Source organism: Elaeis guineensis, chromosome 12 (assembly GCF_000442705.2).
Source record: "Elaeis guineensis isolate ETL-2024a chromosome 12, EG11, whole genome shotgun sequence".
Taxonomy (NCBI): domain Eukaryota; kingdom Viridiplantae; phylum Streptophyta; class Magnoliopsida; order Arecales; family Arecaceae; genus Elaeis; species Elaeis guineensis.
This window is the reverse complement of record NC_026004.2, coordinates 77,650,824-77,676,589: the sequence shown is the minus strand read 5'-3', so window position 1 is coordinate 77,676,589 and position 25,766 is coordinate 77,650,824. Positions and strand designations below refer to the sequence as shown.

General features: G+C 37.9%; 1 protein-coding gene across 8 annotated transcripts in view; it reads left to right on the top strand.

The window, feature by feature from the left end:
- Positions 1-25,766, top strand: part of LOC105054691 (uncharacterized) — a 111,038-nt gene that overhangs the window by 29,642 nt on the left and 55,630 nt on the right. For 4 of the 8 annotated variants that reach the window (XR_012135743.1, XM_073246349.1, XM_073246343.1 and 1 more), the window contains exons 7-8: positions 23,055-23,173; positions 23,348-23,439. Coding sequence is in view for 7 of the 8 variants with exons in the window: in XM_073246349.1 (XP_073102450.1) it covers positions 23,055-23,173; positions 23,348-23,439 (211 nt within the window). In the remaining variant the exon portion in view is untranslated. Of the gene's footprint in view, positions 1-23,054; positions 23,176-23,347; positions 23,440-25,766 lie in introns of all 8 variants that reach the window. The other 4 variants (XM_073246346.1, XM_073246344.1, XM_073246348.1 and 1 more) reach the window with 3 other exon arrangements.

Below are 25,766 nucleotides of genomic sequence, written 5' to 3'. Positions count from 1 at the left end.
TACTATAGGGTACGTAGCCTAGATTGTCCTTATCAAGGTTCGCCATCTTGGTACCAAATCTCATACTTGTACCATGCTATTATAGTCAAGGTTGGCGGAACCGGTACCGATGGCCGGATCGGCCGGCCGGCGGTACGGTATGGCATGCCTCTGTTCCGTTCCGAACTGAGGCGAACCGACGAAGGAAAATACGGACGAACCAGGGAAGAAAAAGAGAGAAATAGAGAGAGAGGGAGGGAGGAAGAAAAAGAGGGAGGGAAATCCGCCGGAGGGCAGCCGTGGCCGTCGGGCGACGGAAAGCACTCCCGCGGCTCCGCGTGGGGAACAGGGGCGATCCGTCCCGGTTTCTCAGGATTTTTTTTAAAAAAATCCTTTTCAAAGTGAAGTCGGCAAAACCCATGCTGGCTTCACTTAAGTGAAGACGGCAAAACCCTTGCTGGCTTCAAACTCATGCCGACTTCACTTTGAAAAGGCTTTTTAAAAAAAAAGCTCCGAGAAACAAGGGCGGATCGCCCCTGTTCCCCGCGTGGAGCCACGGGAGCGCTTTCCACCGCCTGACGGCCACGGTTGCCCTCCGGCAGCCCCTTCGGCGGATTCTCCTCCCTCTTTTTCTTCCTCCTCCCTCTCTCTCTCTATTTCTCTCTCTTTTTCTCTTTTTCTTCTCCGGCACCGGCATGTGCCATTTTGCATGCTGGAACCGTCTCGGTTCTCCGTCGGGACGGTTTGGCATGCCCCGTACCGGGTGGTTCAACCCGGTACGGCAATCCTTGATTATAGTGTTAGTATATGGTTTGGTACGATACGAGACAATGTACCGAGTGTTGGTGCAGTACGAGATAGGAGTAAAAAACAATGAATAAACAGCAAAATAGGGGTTAAAATTCAGCAATATTGAAATAGCAACAAGAACAATGGATTTTAGGATTTGTAAACCACTAACTTCTAAACAAGAATAAGATGACTGCTTAATTTTATTCTAAAACACTATTATATTAGGGTTACGATAGTTCTCTAATTCTAGCTCTTGATGATAAATAATCATCTAGTGTAAGCCTGCCTTGCTCTCAAGAAAGCTATCAACTGCATTATAGTTAGTGGCAAACCATGTAACACCTGACCTCAATGTCTCTTGCCCACTGAACTTCCACATCAGAGCTAGGACCCATTTGTGTTTATAGATACATCTGATGATGGACTAGGCTGTCTCGATGACCTACTTGATCTTGCGAATCTTCTCGATGTCCATCAGCATGAGGTTGATACAATATGTAGCACATGGTCTCTAGAAAATGTGTGGCTGCATCTTCATCAGCAACTCACTAGCAGCCTTATACTGCGGCCTATTATTAGTGACCACTTGTACGACATTTTGCTCTTGCACTAGGTTTATCACATCTTCCGTCAGTTTAAGAATGTACGGTGCATCATGCACCTTATCTGAAGCATTAATTGACTTGTAAAAAAAGGTGTTCATGTCACAATAAGTTAGAAAGTTGATGATGCTTCACTTGCTGGGACCAATCCATCCATCATACATTACTGTCAGCGCACAGGTGTCCCATTTGCTTTGATAGGATGCTATCTAGTTCTAAAGCTCCTTATTGTTGTCAAGGAGCTCATCATAGATGTCCTTTAGTCCTGGAAGTTCCACATCCTATCCTACTCTTTGTATCAAGATGATGGTAGACCAGTATTATGTGTTGCATACTGCATTTGCTGAAATGTGGCTGTAGTGGAACCATGATGCGATAGCTCTCCATATATCCTTATTATTCTTGACCAGCAAGGTGTCAATCCTTTGCTGCTTCACATCCCTATTGGGGAAGGCATGCAGATTAGGATTATGGATAGTGGCCCCCATTGGTATCTCTTTAGATGTCTTCTTGCGGATCCTGTTGCCGAAGTCTTTGAGCATAAATGCTATGCTCCTCCCACTGCTGCCAGAGGCCTTCCTAAATATAGAGGTCCTTTCAAACTTTGGCTCTGCCCTGTCGATCCTGTAACAAAAATCTGAGTTATACTGTGAGGGTCCAAATTGAGCTCTATGCTTGGTCATCATTGCAAGCTGCCATTAGTCATCCAGGCTCGTATGGATGACAGCCTCAATCTATTCCCCGTATTTATTATCATCTCCGCCTATCATCATTTAATTATTTTTTGAAAATGATGAAATTTCAATATGTTGCGAAAAATATGTTTTCTACTTCTTAAATACTTCTAAATTACCTATGCATAATACTAATTTTTTATTTTTATATTATTTTTATTTTTATTATTTTTTATTTAAAAAATAATTTTTAAAAATAAATAATTCAGAAAATTATATTGAGCTGAGATCTGTATAGTACTCCATCATGGATGATATTTTTCTCAGCCCATGAGCATGCATGGAAAGCCACTTCTTTTTTTTAAATTTATTCAAATTTGAGTCTATGATTCATGTGACCATGCCCTAACTTGAAGAAAATGGCATGAAATTTTCATGGGGTGTGGCGTTCATATCCCTAAACATTTTACAGTATTTTTTTGAATTTTGTTTCTTGTTTATTTTTAAATCCATAAATATGTTTTTTAATTGAAAATTATAGATTGAATGAAAATTTAAGATCTTGGTGTCATCTTCCCTAGATCTACAACATATGATGAAATTGCACCAAAATATGAAAATTTGACGTGGTCTTCCTCTATTTTTCCAATTTATGGTCAATTTTTGGCCTTAAAATAAAAAACAAACTATAGAAATGAAGAGAGGAGAGTGGCATTACCTGATTTCAGCAAAAATCGAGGCTGAAATCCATGAAATTGGCTAGATTTGGATGATTTTCAAGTTTTTTCTTATGAAAATGTGTTTAAAAGGTGTTGGAAGGCATTGAGAATTCACAGGAGGGGCTCTTAGCCCCCAATTATTGGGGCTGAGGGGCATTGGTACAGGTGCACAAATCGGTGCAAACCAAGAGGTTTGCAACAGTATTGCTTCGAACCGCCCAATTCAATGCTGTTTAGGCCTATTTAATGCTAGAATGCATCAAAATAATAGTTTAAAAATATCTAGTTGGATTCATGTGATTTCCAAGTTTTCCAATTAAGGATTAAATATATCATTTTCAAGTAGCATAATGTATAAACTCCACATAGGTAATGCATTGATATCCTTTGTAACTAATTATATATCTTAAAACTGATATAATAGTGACCATAGAGTCTAAGTTTTCTGAATATATATTAAGTTTGAAAAACTAACTAGTTTTTCAAATATTCAAAACAAAACTTAGTTAGAAACAAGGATCAAAATAACAAGGATTGAACTTGTACCTAATGTGGGTTTGATACATGTGGAACTTGTTGGGTTCCGATCATGCAGCGAAAATCGAATTTTAAAATTTTTAAAACAAATATATCAATAGCTTTAATAATTAAAACCATCGAACCGAAATTCAAACCCTAGAATCACCTTGTCGATATCGAACAAAACAAAAACAAGCATACAAAGAGATAGAAGTTTATACTTCCTCAGAAGAGTAATATGGTATAATGGTGATCTCCACGAGACTCCAAAGTAGAAGTCCTCCAATGGTGATCCACACGGAAGTTAGCCAAGATCCTTCCTAATCGGTATGCTGAAGCAGCCTTTTCTTTGCAAGAACACTGGCGGCTTCGAACTCAAAGTACGATCACACCAAAGTCCAATCGCCTTCGATTTTGCCATCATAATCATGTCAAGAAAACACTCTTTAGAAGTTTCACAACTTAAGATTTGATTTTGGGCTCCAACACATGAAAAAATCAAACCCTAGGGCTAACTAGCAACACTTGCTAATTCTCTCACCACCCTTCTTACAACTTTTTTTCTCTCAAATTTTTTTTCTTTTTCTCAGATTTTTTCTAGAATTTTTTCTCTCTTTTACACACCGTTTGGCTTTGATTTTCACCCAAAATTTAGTACCTGATTCATATGGGACGTCCCATATAAATAGGTGAAGAAGGGACGTGAGGAAGGACCAAGGGGCACCAACTTTTGGCCCTTCAACTTCTCACGCGGTGAAATAAATCACCGTGATTTATTTTGGCACACAAGAGCCTTCACACAGTTGCGCCCCATAAATTCTCCATAATAAATCAGCATGAAATAAATAGAGTTCTGGATGAGAAACGAAGAGATAAGATAAGATAGGAGCCTTCATTAAGGACTCTTTACATCACAACGCTAATTAAGAGGGGGCGGCATTAATATTTTGGCATGAGACCTGGTGAGCACAAAGAACTCCTTCCGTACTTGAAACACTTCCAAAGAAGTGAACCAAAACATAGATTCATGTACACAAGGTACCATGGCGATCTCAGGTCAAAGGATCACTTACACAACTCCTACTAGAGAACTATCAGCTGACATGTAAATAAGACTCCATCATATGTTCTCTTGTAGGTCTATTCAGTAAACTCATTCTTTAATGAGCACCTATATTCTTGTATTAGTGTCATCACACAAGTGGTTGTGAAATCAACCACTCTCATCTCTGAGCATACACAGGACATGCTAGTCTTACCGGTATCATTGATCTTCGACTCAATGAACCAATAACTGAGAATATTTTAGATCATGACTATCAAGAATTTAGGTCTTACTAGCGTGATCTCATCACAATCCTAAAACTATTGCCCAGACTTATGGAGTTCATTATAATCTTAAAAACAATAAGATGCAGCATATAATGAATCGAAAATGCTTATTTTATTAAATATTAATGTTAATTACATGAGTTTTAAAGACAAATTATAAAAAACATCCTATCACATCCCGTATGTGATTGGCTTGTATAGCATTATTCTTTCAATCTTTCACTTGCACTAAAGCCAATCGCCCTTATACTTGATGCCCATGTAATCAAGATGACGGTCAAACTGCTGCAATGACAAGGCCTTAGTGAACGGATCCACTATATTGTTCTTGATATTAACTCGCTCCACGATCACATCATGTCTTTCAACTATCTCTCGAACGAGGTGGAATCGTCTTAGGATGTACTTAGATTTATGATAAGACTTCGGTTTCTTGGCTTGAGTAACTGTCCCAGTATATCACAATAAAGGGGCACTGGTTGTTCAATCCCTAGAATCACACCCAATTCTAAGATAAATTTCTTCATCCAGATGGCCTTCTTAGCAGCCTCACTAGCAGCAATGTACTTAGCCTCAGTAACTGAGTCAGCAATAGTTTGCTGTTTAGAATTCTTCGAACTTACTGCCCCATCATACAGGGTGAACACATATCCAGATATGGATTTGCTATCATCTAAATCAGATTAAAAACTAGAATCAGTATAACCTTCCAGTTTTAAATCAGATCCTCCATATATAAAAAAAACATCTTAGTCCTTCTCAAATACTTGAGTATGTTTTTCATAATTTTTTAATGATCCTCTTTGGGATCAGCTTGAAATCTACTTACAATGCCTAAGGCATAAGCCACATCAGGTCTGGTACATAACATAGCATACATTATTGATCCTATAGCCGAAGTATAAGGAATAGAATTTATTCTATTTCTCTCTTCAGGTGTCTTAGGAGACATCTTCTTAGAGAGTTGTATGCCATGATCCATGGGTAAGTAACCTCTTTTACTTCTCTCCATGTTGAATCTCTTCAACACAAGGTCTATGTACCTGGACTGGGATAAGCCAAGCATCCTTTTTGATTTATCCCTAAAGATCTTTATACCAAGTATATAGAACGTTTCACTCAAGTTTTTTATGAAAAATTTTTGTGATAGCCATGTCTTGACCGATTGCAATATCGAGATATCATTCTCAATGAGTAGTATGTCATCCACATATAAGACTAAGAAGATAATAGCACTCCCACTAGTCTTCTTGTACACACAAAGTTCATCCACATTTTTAATAAAGTCAAACGATTTGACTGTCTCATCAAAACAGATGTTCCAGCTCTTCGATGCTTGTTTTTATCCATAAATAGATCTATTCAGCTTGCATACCTGATTTGCTCTCCCACTAGAGATAAATCCCTTTGGTTGAGTCATATAGACTTCTTCCTCAAGATTTCCATTGAGGAAGACAGTCTTGACATCCATTTACTAGATCTCATAGTCATGGTATGCAGCAATAGCAAGCATAATCCGAATAGACTTAAGCATGACTACCGGCGAAAAGATTTTTTCATAATCAACACTTTGTTTTTGTCTAAAATTTTTTGCCACCAGCCTGGCTTTATAGGTCTCTATCTGGCCATCTACTCTTATCTTCCTCTTGAAGACCTATTTACAGCCTATTGGGGTTACACCCTCAGGCGTATCAACCAAAGTCCAAACTTGGTTGGTATACATGGAGTCCATTTCGGATTTCATGGCATTGAGCCATTTGTCAGAGTCACTACTCATGATAGCTTCCAAATAGGTCGTAGGATCATCATTCTCAATGATGTGGGATATGTTATCATTCTCAATGACAAATCCATACCTGAGTGGTACATTACGCACTCTACTTAACCTTTGGAGAGGAGGTGTGTGTAGTGGCTGTGCCTTAACAATGGGCACATCTGGTTGAGAATCATCTTGTGAATCCTGAATGGGTTGTAGGTTTTGAACTTTCTCAAGTTCAACAGACCTCTCACTGTCCCCTTCTTGGATAAACTCTTTCTCTAAGAAAACGGCATGCCTACCAACGTTTACCTTTTGTTGAGTAGGATGGTAGAAGTAGTATCCTATACTCTCCTTGGGATAACCTATAAACCTGTATTTTTTTGATCTAGCACTTAGCTTATGTCCAACATTTTTTACATAAGTCGGGCAATCCCAAATCTTAAGATATTTAAGACCGGGTCTCTTCCCTTTTCATATCTTATATAGAGTGTTAGAGACAGATTTTGATGGCACTTTATTCAAAATATATGCTGCGGCCTTGGGAGCATATCTCCAAAAAGAGATCGGAAGATCCGTGAAACACATCATGGACCGCACCATATCTAATAAGGTGCGATTCCTCCTTTCCGTAATTTTATTTAATTATGGAGTGTAAGGAGATGTCCATTGAGAGAGTATACCATTTGGTTTTAAATGATCGAGGAACTCACTAGTTAAGTATTCTCCTCTTCGATTAGATCGAAGAGCTTTAATACTTTGACCGGTTTGTTTCTCAACCATTCTTTGATACTCTTTAAATTTGTCAAAAGCTTCAGATTTGTATTTCATTAAATATACATCCAAACCTAGACATATCATCAGTAAATGTGATGAGGTAAGAGTATCCACCTCTGGCTTGAGTCAATATTGGACCACAAACATCAGTATGTACAAGGTCCAAGATGTCACTCGCCCTTTCTCCATGTCCAGTAAATGGAGTTTTGGTTATTTTACCCATGCGACAATATTCACAAGTTCTATATGATTCAAAATCATAAGGATCAAAAAATTTATCTTTGTACAACTTATTAATTCTTGACTTATTTATATGACCAAGTCGGCAGTGCCAGAGGATGTGCATTCACATCCTCTCTTTTTCTTTTTTTCATATTATCAATATGAAGTACATTATCATTAAGTGATAGGAATAGAAGACCATTATCAATATAAGCATTTCCATAAAATTCGTTAGAAAAATATATAGAACAATCATTGTTCTTTATTTTTATTTTAAAATCTTATTTTAATAACAAAGGTACAGAAATAATATTTCTAACGACATTAAGAATATAATAACAGGTCTTCAGTTCCAAAACTTTACTAGAAGGCAACTTCAAAATCCTGATTCCCATGGCTTCGACCTGCATGGACTCTTCGCTATCGCCGAACAGCTCGAAGTCACCTTTATTCAGACTCTTTATTTTCTGCAGATCCTGCAATGATTTGCAAAGGTGTGAGCCACGGGCGATATCCAATATCCAAGAATCTGAAATTGAAATACTTAATGATAAGTTAGTTTGTATCATATACAAACCTTTAGCAATATTTGCTTGTTTCACAATTGCAAGGTATTCCATGTAATTCTTCTTTCAGTGCCCCTCCTTGTCACAGTGATAGCAAGTACCTTTGGCAGAGATCTTCTTCGTCTTCTTTTTGGAGATGCCAGTCTTAGAGTTCAACTTTTTTTTGGGAATCCTTCTTGCCTTTCTTCTTGTTGATCTTATCGACAAGAAGAACTGGAGCCTTTTCTCCTTTGAAATGGCTCTCTGTTATTTTCAGCATGTTCAACAGCTCGGTAGGGTGATATTCAGTTTGTTCATATGATAGTTTATGACAAACTGAGAGGAGTCGGAGAGAGACTGCAGGATCAAATCCTGACTAAGTTTACCGTCCATGGCGAAACCCAATTGTCCTAGACGAGTGATCAAATCAATCATCTTTAGGATATGAGTTTGCATGGATGTGCCTTCAGTCATGCGAGCACGGAACAACTGCTTAGATATCTCATATCTAGCAGTTCGACTTTGTTCCCCATATAACTCCTTAACATTAAAGAGTATAGAAGGAACATCCATGTCCTCATGCTGCCTCTAAAGCTCATTGCTCATCGAGGCAAGCATGATGCATTTAACGGTCATCCTTCCACATCTTGTATGTGGCCCTTTTCTTCTCAGATGCACTTCTCCGATCGTATCGGGTGTAGGTGTATCCAGTATGTAGGAGACTTTCTCTTAAGTGAGAACAATTCTCAGATTTCTTAATCAGTCCACGTAGTTTGGTCCAGTCAATTTGTTAGCATCTAGTATGCCTCTTAGTGATCGTGAGGATGCCATATGTGTAGTTAATCTACAATGACAAGAACACAATATAAGCGGATAACTCATGATGACATGCACAACTAGATTAGAACTTTTGTCTAATTGTCTCCCACTATTTTAACGAATTTCATAGTCCTCAAGTATGAAAAATGAAAAACATCCTTATGTTTCTTAGTGAGGTTGAGATCCCTATTCCTCACAAACACCTTGTGGATAACACAACAAGCATTCATGAGTTCAAGAGTGGAAAACTCTTTACCAATTGTACCTCATACAATTCTCAATATTTTTCTCTCTTGCTTTTAGATCACTCATAGTTTTGTGGATAGCACAACAAATTATAGTGTTCTAGTTAACTCTTCAATCCTATATGGTCATACTTAAATAATGCTGCCCTTGTGGATAACACAACAAAGCAACGCTATTCAAATATGCCATAAGCATCATTTATGCATTTAGTCAACATCATATCAATTTCTATAGTAAGCCTTGTGGCTAGCACAACAAGCCCACTAAGATCTTGACATACTCTATTGACCAAGTTTGAAGAAAGACCCTTGTAGTATCTACATCACTAATCAATCTAAGTCTAAAATTTAATAAGACCAAATTGGCCAAGTCAGTTGGTGGGGGGCTCCCCGTAGCTTTTCTTAGATACCAACAAAGTTGGCCAAGCCAGCATACGGACCTAATTAAAAAATCACCTTAAACACTTACCTAGACACCAATTGATCAAATGAATTCGACATTTGATTTATAAGTGAATCCCGACATTACAACTTAATATAATTTTATAGAGGATCTTTGAACTGGTCTCGACACATCCTAACTACAACTACATAAAATGTACTAAACATATTATGCAATTCGGCATGCTTATACAAGTCATAATAACAATCATATTATCATGCCAAAAATCATATAAGGGTATACAAAATGACTTAACAAATGTCAAGCTTAGCCAAATTGAAAACAAACACTAATCAAATTAGGCATGCATAACACCCTTAAACATAAAATCGATTTAAGTATCATGAAACCATGAAACTATAAATTTTATATTATCATAAATTCAAAATTTTAATAATTGAAATTTAAATCCATGGTACATATAAAGTCAAAAAATGATTTTTGATTTTTTAAGACCAATGCTAGAAATCGATGTAATATTTTTGGCAATATTTGAACTAGAACAATTCTATACTAAAACTTTGTACTTGTTTGATTGAATCTAACAAGGATGGCTCTGATACCATTATTGGGTTCCAATCACGCAGTAGAAATCGAATTTTAAAATTTTTAAAACAAACATATCAATAGCTTTAACAATTAAAACCATCGAACCGAAATCCAAATCCTAGAATCACCTTGTCGATGTCGAATAAAACAAAAATAAACATGCAAAGAGATAGAAGTTTATACTTCCTCAGAAGAGTAATATGGTATGATGGTGATCTCTATGAGACTCCAAAGCAGAAGCCCTCCAACGATGATCCACACGGAAGTTGGCCAAGGTCCTTCCTAACTGGTGCGTTGCCGTAGTCTTTTCTTCACAAGAACACTGTTGGCTTTGAACTCGAAGTATGATCACTCCAAAGCCTAGTCACCTTTGATTTTGCCACCAAAATCACGCCAAGAAGACACTCTTCAGAAGTCTTACAACCTAGGATTTGATTTTGGGCTCCAACACATGAAAAAATCAAATCCTAGGGCTAACTAGCAACACTTGCTAATTCTCTCACCACCCTTCTTACAACTTTTTTCCCTCAATTTTTTTTTCTCAGATTTTTTTCAGAATTTTTTCTCTTTTACACGCAAATTGGTTCTGATTTTCACCCAAAATCCAGCATCTGATCCATATGGGATGCCACATATAAATAGGTGAAGAAGGGATGTGAGGAAGGACCAAGGGGCACCAACTTTTAGCACTCCAACTTCTCACATGGTGAAATAAATCATCATGATTTATTTTGGTGCAGAAGAGCCTTCACATAGAAGGACTCCTCTTCTGCGCCCCATAAATTCCCCATAATAAATCAGCGTGAAATAAATAGATAGAGTTCTGGATGAGAAATAAAGAGATAAGATAAGAGCCTTCATTAAGGACTCTTCACATCTCAATGCTAATTAAGAGGACGCGGCATTAATATTTTGGCGTGAGACCTGGTGGGCGTAGAGGACTCCTTCCACACTTGAAACACTTTCAAGTTGGATAAGAACCAGATTAAATTAGACCCGATCCCATTAGGTCAAAGGCAACTGGTCTAGTTTAGCTCAAATGCTTTGAACTGAACCAATTTAGGAACTTGGGTTAATACAATGTGCTAGCATATCAAATTAACCCTTAGAATTTACATTAAATCCTAATTAAATCAGACCAAGATCAAATTCCAAAGTATACGACCCATTGGGTTTCAAATCTAACCAGCAGTGGACACAGACTCTTGGCATAACCCTAATCCGATCTGATTAGGTCAGCCCAAGAGTCCCAATCAATTAGGACTCTTCCTAATTAATTTTTAAATTAAACTCTTTTAATTCTATCAAGTCCACGAGTCAAGATTGACGTCTAGCAATGTATCATAATTATTTGAAAGATTTAAAATTTTGATAAAAATTATCAAGATACCTTTCAGTGGCAAGTTATCGTGTAATTCAATCCTTCAGTCAAACAACATCCCAGATGAGCTGTGAGTATCGAAACATGTCAGATCTAATTGCTTATCTATATATATCTCGATTAGAAGGCGATGATTCAGTTGATGATACATTAGAAATTCTTTTCTAATTATCATCCTGCTTTGGCTAAAGGCTTTCAGAATCATCGACCTATGAGATCACATAAGATGTTTGCTCCCTTTATTAGGAGTTACTGATCTTTTATTGATCACTCACAACCTCCATGCATATTTCACCACATCCAGAACACCCCATACAAGGATTAAAGAATCAAGTTAAGAAGTGAACCAAAACATGGATTTATGTACATAAGGTACCATGGTGATCTCAGATCGAAGGATCACTTACACAACTCCTATTAGAGAACTATCAATTGATATGTAAATAAGACTCCATCAGATATTCTCTTGCAGATCTATTCAGTGAACTCATTTTCTAATGAGCATCTATATCCTTGAATTAGTGTCACCACATAAGTGGTTGTGAGATCAACCATCCTCATTTCTGATTATACATAGGACATGCCAGTCTTACCGATATTATTGATCTCTGACTCAATGAACCAATGACTGAGAATCAAGGTATGCTGAATCGGTACCGTCGGTCGTATCGGCCGGTCGGCGGTATGGTTCGGTATGGTTTCGTACCGTACCAAACCGACGAAGGCAAGTGGACCTGAACTAGAAGAAAAAGAGAGAAATAGAGAGAAATAGAGAGAGGAAGAAAGAAAAAGAGGGAGGGGAAGTAGCTGGCGGGGCTGGCGGACGGCCTTCGATGGGCCGTCATGGCCGTTGGAGGGCTCAGTCCACACGCGTGGCGCCGCAGGCGTGAAATAGGGGCGCCGCCCCTATTTCGCGAGTTTTTTTAAAAAACATAGTTTTAAGTGAAACCGACAAACTATGTTTCGCAAGTTTTTTTAAAAAACATAGTTTTAAGTGAAGTCGGCAATAGTTTGCCGACTTCATGATTTTTATTTTTTTTTAAAAAAAAATGTCTTAAGTCGGCAACTAGGTTGCCGACTTTATGAGTTTAAAACAAAGAAAAAGAAAAACCGAAACAGACGACCATCTGTTTCGAAAAAGAAGGGGGCGGAGCCCCTCCACGGCTCTGCCCACTCGACCGCCCTCAGGCCGTCGGCTCGCCGGCCACCGGAGGCCTTGCGATGGAGGCATTGTCCATCCAGTAGGTCCCTCCTCCCTCCAAGCGCTCTCTCTCTCTTTCTCACTCTCTTGAAAGTCCTATCGAGCGATTCGGGGCTCGAAGCCCTCCGACGGCCGCAGCCGGCCACCGTCGGCCTCCAACGGCTCCCACCTCCCTCTCTCTCTTTCTCACTCTCTCTTTTTTCCTTTCGTACCGCCGGTGTACCAAATTTACCGGCCGAATCATGTCGGTTCCCCATCGGTCTGGTACGATATGGGGTGTATCGGCCGGTTCGGCACAGTATGGCAGTCCTTGTTGGGAATATTTTAGATCATGGCTATCAAGGATTTAGATCTTACTGACATGATCTCATCACGATCCTAAAATCATTGTCCAGACCTATGGAGTTCATTTTAATTTTAAAAATAATAATATGCAGTATATAATGGATCGAAAATGTCTATTTTATTAAATATTAATGTCAATTACATGAGTTTGAAAGACAAATTACAGAAAACATCCTATTGCATCTCGTATGCGATTGGCTTGTAGGGCATTATTCTTTCAGAACTGAGGATTGTACTGATAAAGTATTGACTATGTATATAGATATTCTCCAAAAAATACTGTGGAGCCTTGTTCAGCCTCCAAACTTTCATTTTGGGTTTTCTTATTTTGTGAGTTTTGAGTTAATCACCCTAGTTATGATTTCCTCTACATGCTAAAGTTAGACTATGCATTTTTTTATTGTATAGAAAATGTGTCCTACACTCTCTAAATTACATATATAATACATAGATGTAATGCTTAGCATTTGAAAATCAAGTAGATTCCTAGATATTGTTAATCCATATAGAAGGGGATAGTTACAACTAATGGATCAGTGTGCACTAAAGAAGTTTAGAAGTGGCACCAGTAATTTGATAAGAGAAGAAAAATATATCTATAATGCTGTTCGATAACAACATCATATTCTTTATGCAATCCCTTACCTCATTCCAAGTATGAGTGCTTGGGATGCTATTAGACATTTTGGCTGATCACGAGCTCTATGTTTTGTATTTGCCTTAGCTAAGCTCGCTATTGCTCTAGTGTCATATTGGTACTAGTGATCATAATAGTCCCTTATATATAGATCATATTACATTGGTCAATCAGCCTGAGATTAGTACCTAGGCTCTCAAAAGGTTACGAGGACATATCTGAAACCAAAGATTACTGAATCGGTACTAGTATCCATACTAGTTGGTGACCAGTTTGGCTGGCACCATACCAACATGGTACGGCTCGGCATGCTAGTCAAATCAGCATGCCAATTTTTTTATTTTTAAGATATCTAATCAATTCTTTAGGGTTTCTTGAATGATTTTAAGTCCAAATTAATATTTGTTAATGTTATTAGATGTTTGTATCACTTTAGTACATCCTTAATTGTGTGTGATGCAGATCTGAATGTGACATGATGTTATGTTAAAGGGAAACAATATTACAAGTTTTAACATGTAGCCTAGGGATAGCCTTACAAGGACCAGATATTATTAAACCCTAAAATGCTCAAATCAATTAAAAAATATAAAAAATAAATAATCAATATATGTCGAGATTTAGAATCTCATCGAGCACCGATGTCATTCATAAATATCCAAATCATTTACATAATCAGGAGGAACATCAGTTCATCCCTCCAATCAAGTAGCAATGTAGTCCTCTGCGCTCTTCCCATACGGTATCCATACTGGATTGTAACTTGTCTCAAATCTCTTGTTGAAGCTCTAGCTCTGAGAGGTATCCTTGGATTGATAGGAGCCCATTCGAATATTTTGGCAGCAAAATTTGATGCATAAGATGCTCTAGACTGTATAAGATAGTATTTAAAAGATGATTCCTTGAACACACCATATCCATATCCGTATAGATCATAAGCTACTTGTGACTGCAGATAAGAGGATCTAGAATACAATGAACCGAATGCATCCATGGATCCATCCACGTATGAGGTCATCTGTAGCTACATTGTATCCTGAATGATCTCGAGGAGCCCATTGCCTGCATGCAATCATATCCCTACTGACTCTACCAGCTCGTACACCATGCTCTCTATCTTATATGGCATGCATAAACTAAGACTCATTGGTGATTCAAAGACAACCTTGTAGCTATCTCATAAATGGTGGTCTCCTATCCTTTGCTTCCTCTCTGACCACAAGATCTATGACTATCAGAAGAACTATCATCGCCACTCTATCTAGTCTCTGAATCTGAGTGAACTGGGTCAACTGACTGCTCCACCCTCTCCATCGGGGCTGCAATTGTCTTTTTCTTTTTTTTGTTTCCACGTTGAGCAGTTTGCATGCCCTCTCATCGTGCCTCGCTCTACTTGGCTATGCTACAAGGATGGTGTTGTGGCTGATCAGTCGGCAGCATGCATCAAATGTTATTGGTTGCCCATTGCTTAGCATCCATCCTAACCTCATTAGGTACGAAATTGGTTGGTCGTGGAGGCGATCCTGGCTCATTAAGCTCTAGCTTCTATTGCTGGTCCACAAACCATCCGATCATCAGATCCTCATCATTAACAAAGTCATTCATAGTCAGATCCTAGTACTTCAGCTCCACTTCCTCTTGAATATATTTCAGCCTCAACCTTAGATTGTAGTGAACATATACAAGATTATTGAAGTATTTCTATGTCAGATGGCTCCTCTGCTTGCTGTGGGTAAGCGCGAAGGTTGATCAATTGCGCTCATAGCCACTTGAGGAGACCGTCTGGGAGAGGATCCGAATGGCAACTCGCTTCATAGTTCTTGCCCCCAATCCAAAATGAACCCACCATTTAGCTACAAAAAGATTGAGATTGAACAAAATTAAAAATAAGATTGTATCATATTAGATTTGTTAGTAGCTACGTAATATCAGACAAGAGTTATCATCGTTGATATATAATCTATCTAGATTTATCTTTTGTTTGCTTATGATTAATTCATTCTTAGATCCATGTAGAACCCTACCATAGATGCTACAAATATTTTTTTAAGGCAGCAGGCATGCATGAAATGAAGTTCTGGTATAGTGATAAGGTCTTTCTACTTATTTTTCAATTTTATTCAAATTTAGGCTTAGGCCATTCTATGCATGATGCATTAAAACTTTAATAAATCAATACCAAATTTACATCGAAAGTAACTTGCAAGCCTCTAAACAATATTTTAATTTTATAATTAATTTATAAATTTTATTTTTTTATAATTTATATTTTAAAAATATATTTTTAATTTTAAAAATATATACTTAATGAAAATTAATGATTTTAGTTCCATTGTGTAGATCATCTATAGATCTACAAGATATAATAAAATCATACCAAAATCAAAAATTTTGGCATGATCTCTTTTTGTTTTTTCAATTTCCCCAAATTTTAAATTTTCCCCCAAAAAAAGAGAGGAAGGGGAGAAAGGGAGGTGGGAGGGAAGCATGCATACCTCTAATCGGTGGTTTCTCCCCGTTTTGTAGCTTTTTTTATTGTGGAGAAGGGGGAGGAGCTTTCATTTCCGAAGGCAAAGAGGAAGAGGTCTCCCGAGACTTCTCTTACCATTCCCATTAGTTAAATGCCCGAACCGGTCAATTTGGCCCTATATTGTACCGAACCACTTGATTCAAGCTAATTCACATTGGTTCAGATCTAGTTCCAAAAATAAGGGCCAAACCAATCTGATTCCATGTCGGTTCAGCTCGATACAGGCCGAACCGGGCAGTTTGGTCCAGTTTGGTGAACCAAGGGTTGTGGCTATGATTGCCATATGCCTCACAGTCTTGTTGAAGTGCCCATATGTCTGCCATTCCATCTCATGTCACCCAGTATGGCACGTACTGTACTCTATTGGTATGCTATAATAGGATGGTACTAGTATAGAATTCGACACTAAGATGGCAAACCTTGGCCCACAGTAATCAAAGAGACAGATTTTGTGTTTATGTGCTATCCTATTGGACACTCTGAGCAATGAACATTGAGTGATAGTTGGAGGTATTATGGAATGGATCTTGGTAAGAAGGAAGGGAAGAGGATGCTAAGTGAGAATATTGACCATCTCCACCTAACTACTTAATTGAGCCAAGTCCTATGATGGCATCTACATAGGGTTGCTGGCCCAAGGTTACTGGCCCCAACATTGCTGTCTCGAAGGATATTGTCCTGATGCATAGTGCCAGCTCCTTTTGAAACTGTTTGCTGCCTCTTCCCTTTGTTCTTGGGACTTATCTGATAACTCGTGAGGCCCCATTTGGATGTTGGATAACAAACCATGAGGCAGATAACTGTTGACTCCAAGTGACAATCCCTTCAAAGTTCAACAATTCACCATGGTTTAAGAAAGCTGGTCATTTGGTTGCTGCTCACTTATCTTGCCTTTATTGCCAGGTTGGAAAAAGCTGTTGTTTGGTTGCAATGTGTCGTGCTTGTGTGGATAAGGACCCTTTTTCTGTTTCATGGACAAGATTGCCCTTACCCTTATGCCTTGTGCGATATGGCTGAGTACTTTTCCTCTATGTGCAAATAAAAACACATAGGTGAATCCAACCATGCAGGTCAATTAAATTTTAATATAATTAATGTAAAGCAAGTCCAAAATCATTGTGCATCTCATACCGGACACACCAAATACAAATCCGCATCCTGCGTAAATCACACAATCATTCATATAACAAGTACATACATAAAGATAAAAAGAGTAAGAGAACATCACAAGCAATGGGGTGTAACTGCTTTTGTTGAGGGTGTGGGGGTTCATTGTGGATCCTTTGTGGTGTTGCCAAGGGAAGGCTACCATGCTATGAGAAGCTAACGATGCTGAGCCAGTAAGGGTGGATGTGGGGGCATACAAAATGATTGCGCTATCCAGCTTGCAATCAGCTCAACCCTCATCATCATGAACAAGTTGTTCTTCTTGTCCTTGAATAATAAGCATGAATGGTCTTGTTAGGCTCATTTCCTAAACTCTCCTGCAAGATTAGCTGTACCGGTACCAGACGGCGTGCCGGTTTCGGACCGGTATGATACGGTACGGTACCGTACCGACACATGATACGTCTAGGCGTACCGGTCCGGTACCAGTACACAATATTTTTTTTGATTTTCAAATTTTTTTTTTTGGGTTTTTGAAGTTAATAATTGATAAATACAACTTGAATATGGCATTATATTGCATATTATTGACATATTTGGGTTCAATTTGGAGTTAGGTTGCGGTACAAAGACTTTTGATCCAAAATTTCAAACATATATTTATTTACATTATATTTCAACTATGTCATCTTAAAACTAAAGAAAAAATATATAAAATACGCATTAAAATGTATCTAAATATTTAAGTACAAAGCGTAATAACTGATATACGAACCTTAAGATGTACTCTACATTTAATTTCTTGTCGAGTGTCTGTGATGCTCGTAGATGTCTAGATCATCAACATAGTCTGAAGGGATATCAGTCCAACCCTCTAGCCAAGCTGCACCGTACTCTTGAATATTCATCATCCCATAAGGCATCCTCTCTGGATTGTAAGACATCTCAGACCTCTCGCTAAAATTCTGACTCTGAGAAGTATCTTCGAGATGATGGTACGGTTGTGGAGGAGCCCATCCAAATATGCCAGTAGCAAAATCTGATCCGTAAGATGCTCCAGACTGCATAGGGTAGTAACCACTAGAAGATGATGCTTCGGATGCACCATATGCATATGGATCATAAGGTGGCTATGGATAATAGGATCCATAATGTGAGGATGATCCAGATACATCCATGGATCCTACTTCACATGCAAGATCGTCCGCAGTATATATATAATTAAAATATATGCAAGTATAACAAAACACGATAGTTTTATGATAATTAAAATAATTATATATAATTTTAAAAGAAATTTAATAATTATTTTAAAACTTATAAATTCAAAATAAATATGTTATATGCTTCAAATAATATTTTTAAATTAACTAAAATATAACACTATTTTTATATATTTTTTATTTTATAATTAAATTTTTTAATTTAAATAATTAAAAAAATAATTTTTTAATTTCAAATATTTGAAAAAAATTTTGAAATTAGATTTAAGTAGCTTGAATCATTCTAAACATGATTTTCAAACTCTAATTTTTTTCCCTAAAATTTAATTTTTTTTAATTTTTAAATAAATAAATATTTAAAAATATTTAAAAAATATATAATTAACGAAAATTAACAATTTTGGTGTCATCATGTAGATCTTTCAAAGATCTATCACATATAATTAAATCATACCAAAATCATAAGATTTTGGCATGATTTTCTCCTATTTTTATTTTACCTCATTTTTATCCTATTTGTAACAACAAAAATAAAAAAAAATATTTACTAACAAAATAACAGATTATCTTACCTCCGACTAAAGATCAGCCTCTTCTCAAATCACTTCTCCAATTTCATGAAATTTTGTCTTCTTTTCTAATTTTTTGGAGGTCTCAACGATTAAGTTGCCCACGGCCATGAGTGTTCTCTGAGAACTCTCAAAGAACACCGAAGGCCTGGTGCTTATTAAAGCACCAGGCCCTCCCCCCATGTGAAGTGGGCCACGCCCATTTCTCTCCCCCCTCCCTCCCCCCAACCACGTGAAAAAGCCCCCACCTTCCCCCCTCCCCCCTCCCTTGGACGGTATGGTTCGGTTCACCCCGAATCGATCCAGAACCGAGCCGTACCATCCGATTTCGGGCGGTATGGGCTCGAATCGCACCGAACCGGGCGGTTCGGTGCGGTTCGGGGTCCTTTTCCGAAAAACAGGCCCGAACCGGACCGATAAGGGACCGGTCCGGCTCGGTACGCCCCGTACTGGGTGGTTCGGCCCGATACGGCGAACCATGCTCTCCAGCTTTTTTATGTGCTTCTGGATGGTGAGTGACATAAGTCATGACAGGAATAACTCATGAGAGAACTCCAGGCATTGTGTGCAATTCTCCACCATCTTAGTTATCACATCCACAGCCTTCTTTATAGAATCTTACACTAGCCACCTTGACTATTCATATCCAACATGGTTTCAGTGCCAATTCAACCTTGTGATACAGATATGCAGATATGTACACAGTTTTTCATGCATGATATGTGAAGGATATAATCACATGAAAAGTAGGGCAAGTCTAGCATGAATGGTATGTGCATAGACTGATTAAGGTTGATTATGGACACATGAGCATGTATTGCTTGCAAATATAGCAAGTACATGGATGAGTTACGAATTCTGAGCATGAAGGTGCATTATTCACAAACTTTTGGACATAGCAAGTCTAGAATGGTAGTGAAAAATCATGCTAAGACGATCGACAATTTCAAAATGTCCAATATGTGGGTAGGAAAATAACAGTAGTGTACTTGAGCCAACATTCCTAGTCACAAAATAGATAAACACCACAATGATATTTGTGATCCATTTGAAAAACCCCACGAAACATAGACCAATGTTTAGATATATGAGATCTAACAAAAACATGTACATACCATGCTACAATGACATCCAAGATCTGATTGAGACAGACCCAACAAGGCATGAAATATTAACATTCATAAAGGTCAAAATAGAAGGAAATTTGGAAATAATTGGGCCTGCCAACAAGGTGGTCTTAAGGACCATACCTTCATGGAACAGGGTGGAGAGTTCACTGATCTCTGAGAAGGATTCTGACAATGAACTTGGCTCCAACCAATGCCCCTGATTTGAGTTATTGAACACTCCTTGTAACTTCCAATGAAAACAACACCATAAGATGGTTATCTACATTCGTGGTTCCCGAATGAAGGGGAAGAAATAATAATAAATCAAAAAAATAGTGGCAATGATTGATAGATGACCAAGGATGTTTGGTGTCCATGAGACCCCCAACCAAGTTCATATGAGGTGCTGGCAGTAGTGGGCCACTAACTAGATCTGAGGCTCCCTAGTAAGTTGATTGATGATAGTGCAATGGGGATGCCACCCAACGAAGGATTCAGCTACTTGACCTCACTAACGAACAAAGGCAGAAAAAGAGGGGTTCGCTTGCCTGGCAATAAGGTTTGACAAGGCTTGCATGAGGGTCATAAACCATTGGGAAGTGGGTATGGAGCACTGACATGGGGTGAGAGACCACCACCATAAAGAGAGTAGTAGTTTTTAGAAAGCCAAGGTAGTGATGATTCAAGTAGTAAAATGGGGGAGGGAGAGTAACCGGATTGATTAAAGATATATCACCCCCTATGTGGAACATACTTAGCCAGGTTAAGCACCTTCTAGGTACATTTACTGGCTATATTGAACCATGCATTTTTCAGCTGGTGTTTGGCTAGTTAAGTGGATAACATCTAGTGACCAGCACTTAACTACCTTCCAATATGGGTAGAAAAAAGACTGTCATAATCTAATCTCAAGTCATGCGATTAACCCTAGCCTCACATGTAAATGGGTGAGTTTAGGAAGTCGTGACCTTGCATGCATGCTTGCACCACTGGTAGTCCCATTATTAGAGGTTATCAACATGGAAGTTGGGGAGTTCAGGGCGTACTGAGCCATATCGGGGGTAGACCAGCATGCTTCTATCCAAGGTCGGTAGTGCTGTCCCAAACCATCATGTTTGGGGCATACCAAGTCATACTGAGGGCAGATTGGGATGTTCTGCCTTGTAGATAGACAAATTAGCAAGAGAGGGGATGAGGGAGAAGGAAAGAGAGGAAAAGAGAGATAGGGAGGGAGGGAAGGAGAGGGAGAGTGAGAGGGAGAGGGAGGAAAGGAGGGAGAGAGAGAGGTGTGGAGGGGGAGAGACGGCTTTCGAAGCCTTCTCTCCTCCACAGTGCCGGAATAAGGGTGGAACCTTTATTTCAAAATGAAACATGGGTTTACCCTATATATTTTATGAAATTTTTTAAGTGAAGTCGGCGGTCACTACCAACTTCATTTTCTTTTTGAATTTTTTTAAAGTGAAATAGGCAATGATTGTTGACTTCCTTTTAAAAAAATCAAAAAATAGTGGCCAGAACCCCTATTTTGAACCTATGGAGGAGAGATGGCTTTGAAAGCCTCTCTCCTCTCTCCCTCCGCCTCTCTCGCTCTCCGCCACCCTCTCTCCCTCTCCCTCTCCCTTTATTTTCCTCTCTTTCCTCTCCCTCCACCTCTCTCTCTCTGTCGGCCTCTCCTGACTCCCGCTCTCTCCCTCTCCCCCTCAACCTCCATCCCTCTCTCTCTTTTCCTCTCTCTTCTTCTCCCTCTCCCCCTCCCTTGTCGATTCCCCTTTATCGGTATGCACTAGAACGGTATGGCATGGTACCATAGGGTACCACCATCCGACTGGCTTAAGTGCAAGTTCTAGTACTGCAGACCTTGGTTCCACCCCTCAGTTTGAGAAACCGATGAGGGAGGGGGAGAGGGAGAAGGAAAGAGGCAAAGAGAGAGAGAGAGGAAGGAAGGGAGAGGGAGAGGGAGGAGAAGAGAGAGAGGCCGAGAGGGGAAGAGAGGGCTTTCGAGCCCCCTTTTCTCCGGCCGAGGTGTAATAGCGGTGGAGCCCCTATTTCAAAATGAAACAAGGGCTCTAACCTCCTTTTTTCTGATGTCCATTATATTCCCCATCATTATAGATTTTTGAGCATCTTTTTTCCAAATCCTAGTCAAGGGAGTAAGAGCCGTGTTATCACTTGCTTTTGGTGTGCAATTACTTTGTTCAGTGATGATTTTGGTCTTTTGGAAAGACTATGCTAATGATCAACTTCCTATGAAGGACATTAAATAAATTAATTTCCAAGTATTACTCGCATATATTCGATGATCTGGTCGTTCTCACATCATGAAAAAGTGATCAAACATTAACATGATATTGCATTTTAACAAAACCTTCAATAACTAGATAATTTTTTTTTTGTTTATAAATCAGTGGAAATCTATCTGCAAATATAATGATGTACTTATTTCTCCAGATTGCCAATATTTATTTCATATAGTTCTTTTTCTATTTTTTTGTGCAATACCTATGATTTGAACTTGCGACCTCCTCAAATGTGGTTCTTTTTTCTTGTTGTTTTCTAGATAAGACCATCCAGGATTTTGTGATAGCATTCAAGACCTCTATGGGCGGTCATATGTGCAAAGCTAAATTCAAGAAGACCAATAATAGGAATATTATTATTAGTCCTATAGTGCTTATAGCAGATCTTAATTTTCCATTTTCTGAACCTGCATTCATCCCTGCTTCTTGAATAGTTGGCCTATGCTTTTGAAATCTTGCTAATGCACATGCCCACATCTTGCCAGGCATTGATGCTTGTAAACATTGGTGGGGCTTTCAATTCTTTCTTCCAAATGATAATCTCAGTAGATACCAATAGATATCTATATCTCTGGTATTAATTTGCATTGGTAAATACAATGTGCTTTGTCCTTTGTTGTTTTTCTTTCTTGCCAAACATCTAAGCATTCTTCATTACAACTCATCAAGTAATCATCGATCAGTATGCTTGATTTGCAAAACACAGTTGCTGGAGCTGGACTTTCAGGTAGCAAAATGGCTAGAAGAATTGCAGACATCGAAGAGTTCGAATTCATACCCATGGGAGAAAATCGTAACCAGGGTGTGAGTTCTCCTCCCTCTGCACTTTTTCATGTGGAATTCTGAAGGAGGCTACCTTGTTGCATGTTATAAGTGCAATGGCTTTGTTATGCCCAAAAGGCAGCTTAAACACTTTGGGGCTTTCATATATTCTAAATTCCGTCAATGAAATTTAGTTAATCCTCTGTTATTTCAGCGTCTAGCAGTCGATATCTTTGTTTCTGGTTTTGTATTTGAAGAGGAAGATTTTAGACGACCCTGGGAAGAAATTGAAGATAACTTGGAGAGGTAGACTGTTCTAGAATCATAAATGCAATTCTAGAGACAAGGAAGTGTGTGATGATTATTTTCATTGCCGCATATTTCTTGTAGTTGTTTTTATGTCCTGCATTAAACTATTAGCATTTACATTTATGATTTTATATTTTTTACAATTTTATTCTTAAAATGTAAGTTCTGGAACATATCTTCTGCATTTTTTCTTTTTCTTGTTACTCATGGAAACCATTAAGCAAATTTTTCATTACTTGGAGATCAGGTCAATAATACTGTCATCATTTTCACATAATCATAATAAATTCTTAATATCAGGACAAAATCAACACATGTACTTAATAATCCTTTAAATGATGGGCTCATATGATATTGCTATGGTGAATGCCATGATGCGTTCTGAATAAGGTCATAAAATCATGTCCCATGATATTGCTATGGTGAATGCCATGATGTGTTTTGAATAAGGTCATAAAATCATATGTCCAGTTACATTGATTTAGATTAATGACTTAACCCTAGTTCTGGTATGCACTATGAAACTGCACCTGTACAGTTTGAATGGTTCTGACTCGAGTACTATTTGAGAGTACCAGGAACAACACTCACAAGCATCTTACAGGCTTGTACGATATTGGAGCCCCTTTAAGCTTAGATGTGATAAGCGAATCATCTAAGGTTACAAATAAATTGAGCATGCAGCATTAAAATTCTTTGATTTGTATTTATTATTACATCTGTAATTGAATGGGAAGCAATGTTCAGAACCATGTTGGTCCAGGCCTGGTTATGAACCAAGCAGTATATACGAATGCAAGCAGTATTTCAAACCTCGATCAAGATTATGCTTCGACCTCAAAAGAATATGATTATTTTGAGGGGCATGTCTAACTGCATCAAAGATATTCCTGTTATAGAAGGTGACAAGGTCATTCTTAACTGGGTATTTGACACCTATTGGAGTCTTGTACACTCTAACTGAAATGGTTATCATATGTTATGTTCGGATAGCATTATTTGAACATTTGTTTTTGACTACATCACACATGGAATGCCATACCGGGCCAAACCGCCCGATACACCTCGTATCGAATTGAATCGGTGTAGAACCAGCATGGTTCGGTCCTAAAAATTGGAAAATGGCCCGAACAAAAGACTGTACCATGGCTGAACTGCCTGGTACGGGTAGTTTTCCCATCAGATGATCACTTAATTTTTTGAGTGATGGTATTGTTCAGAGACGGCTCTCCTAATCCTTCTCAAACCATTCTTTGGTTTTCACATCCGCCCCCCCAAAAAAAAAATTCAAAAACAACCCGAACATAAGAGGAAATATCGGATTGAAGGTATGCAACCTTCTCCTCCATCTCCCCTCTTTTGTTTTTTGAGCTCGGATATTCCCTAAAATTAGAAAAACAAGGGGAGATCATGCCAAAATTGAAATTTTTGGCATGATTTTATTATATATTGTACATCTATGGATGACTTACATAAAGACACTAAAATCATTAATTTTCATTAAGTATATAATTTTTAAATTTAAAAATATATTTTTGGATTAAAAAATATTAAAAAATAAAATTTAAAAAATAACTATAAAATCAGAATATTGTTGAGGGGCATGCAAGCTACTCTCAATATAAATTTGATGTCCGTTTATGAAAGTTTTCATGCTTATGCACATAGTAGCCTAGGCCTAAATTTGAATAAAAATGATAAATAAGTAGCTTTTCATAGATTCCCAAGGGTTTAGAAAAATATATGTAGAATATGTGGTATGCTTCTACATGCATCTATGTTTAGATTAATTTTCCCATTTTTTTAAAATTTAAAATATTTTTATAATTAATAAAAAAATATGAATTAATTCAAAAAATATGTAAAATTAGTACTATGTATTAGATAATTTAGAAGTATTTTATGAAGTACAAAACATATATTTTTAGAATCTATGATATTTAAAATTATTTTTAATTGAAAATTTAATAAAAATAGAGATAATTATGAAAAATTATAATAAAATATTACATAATTTGAAAGTATTTTTTAAATTAGAAAATATATTTTTATTAATACAATGAAGTTTTATTATATTTACAAAAATATTATGTTGATGTGTTTCTTAATCTTGTAGGAATGGATCCATCGAGGAAGAAGGATTCAGAGTGTGATATTGGTGGGACTATGGGCAAATTCTCTAGGATCGATACCACTAGAAATGCAATTAGTATAATACAGAATTTGAGGGATAACTACATTGAAGCAGCGCTGCGATGGGCCTCTCAAGGTCGTTTAGGATACAATGCAGTCGCAGATGATCTCGTACATGAAGTAAAAGCTAA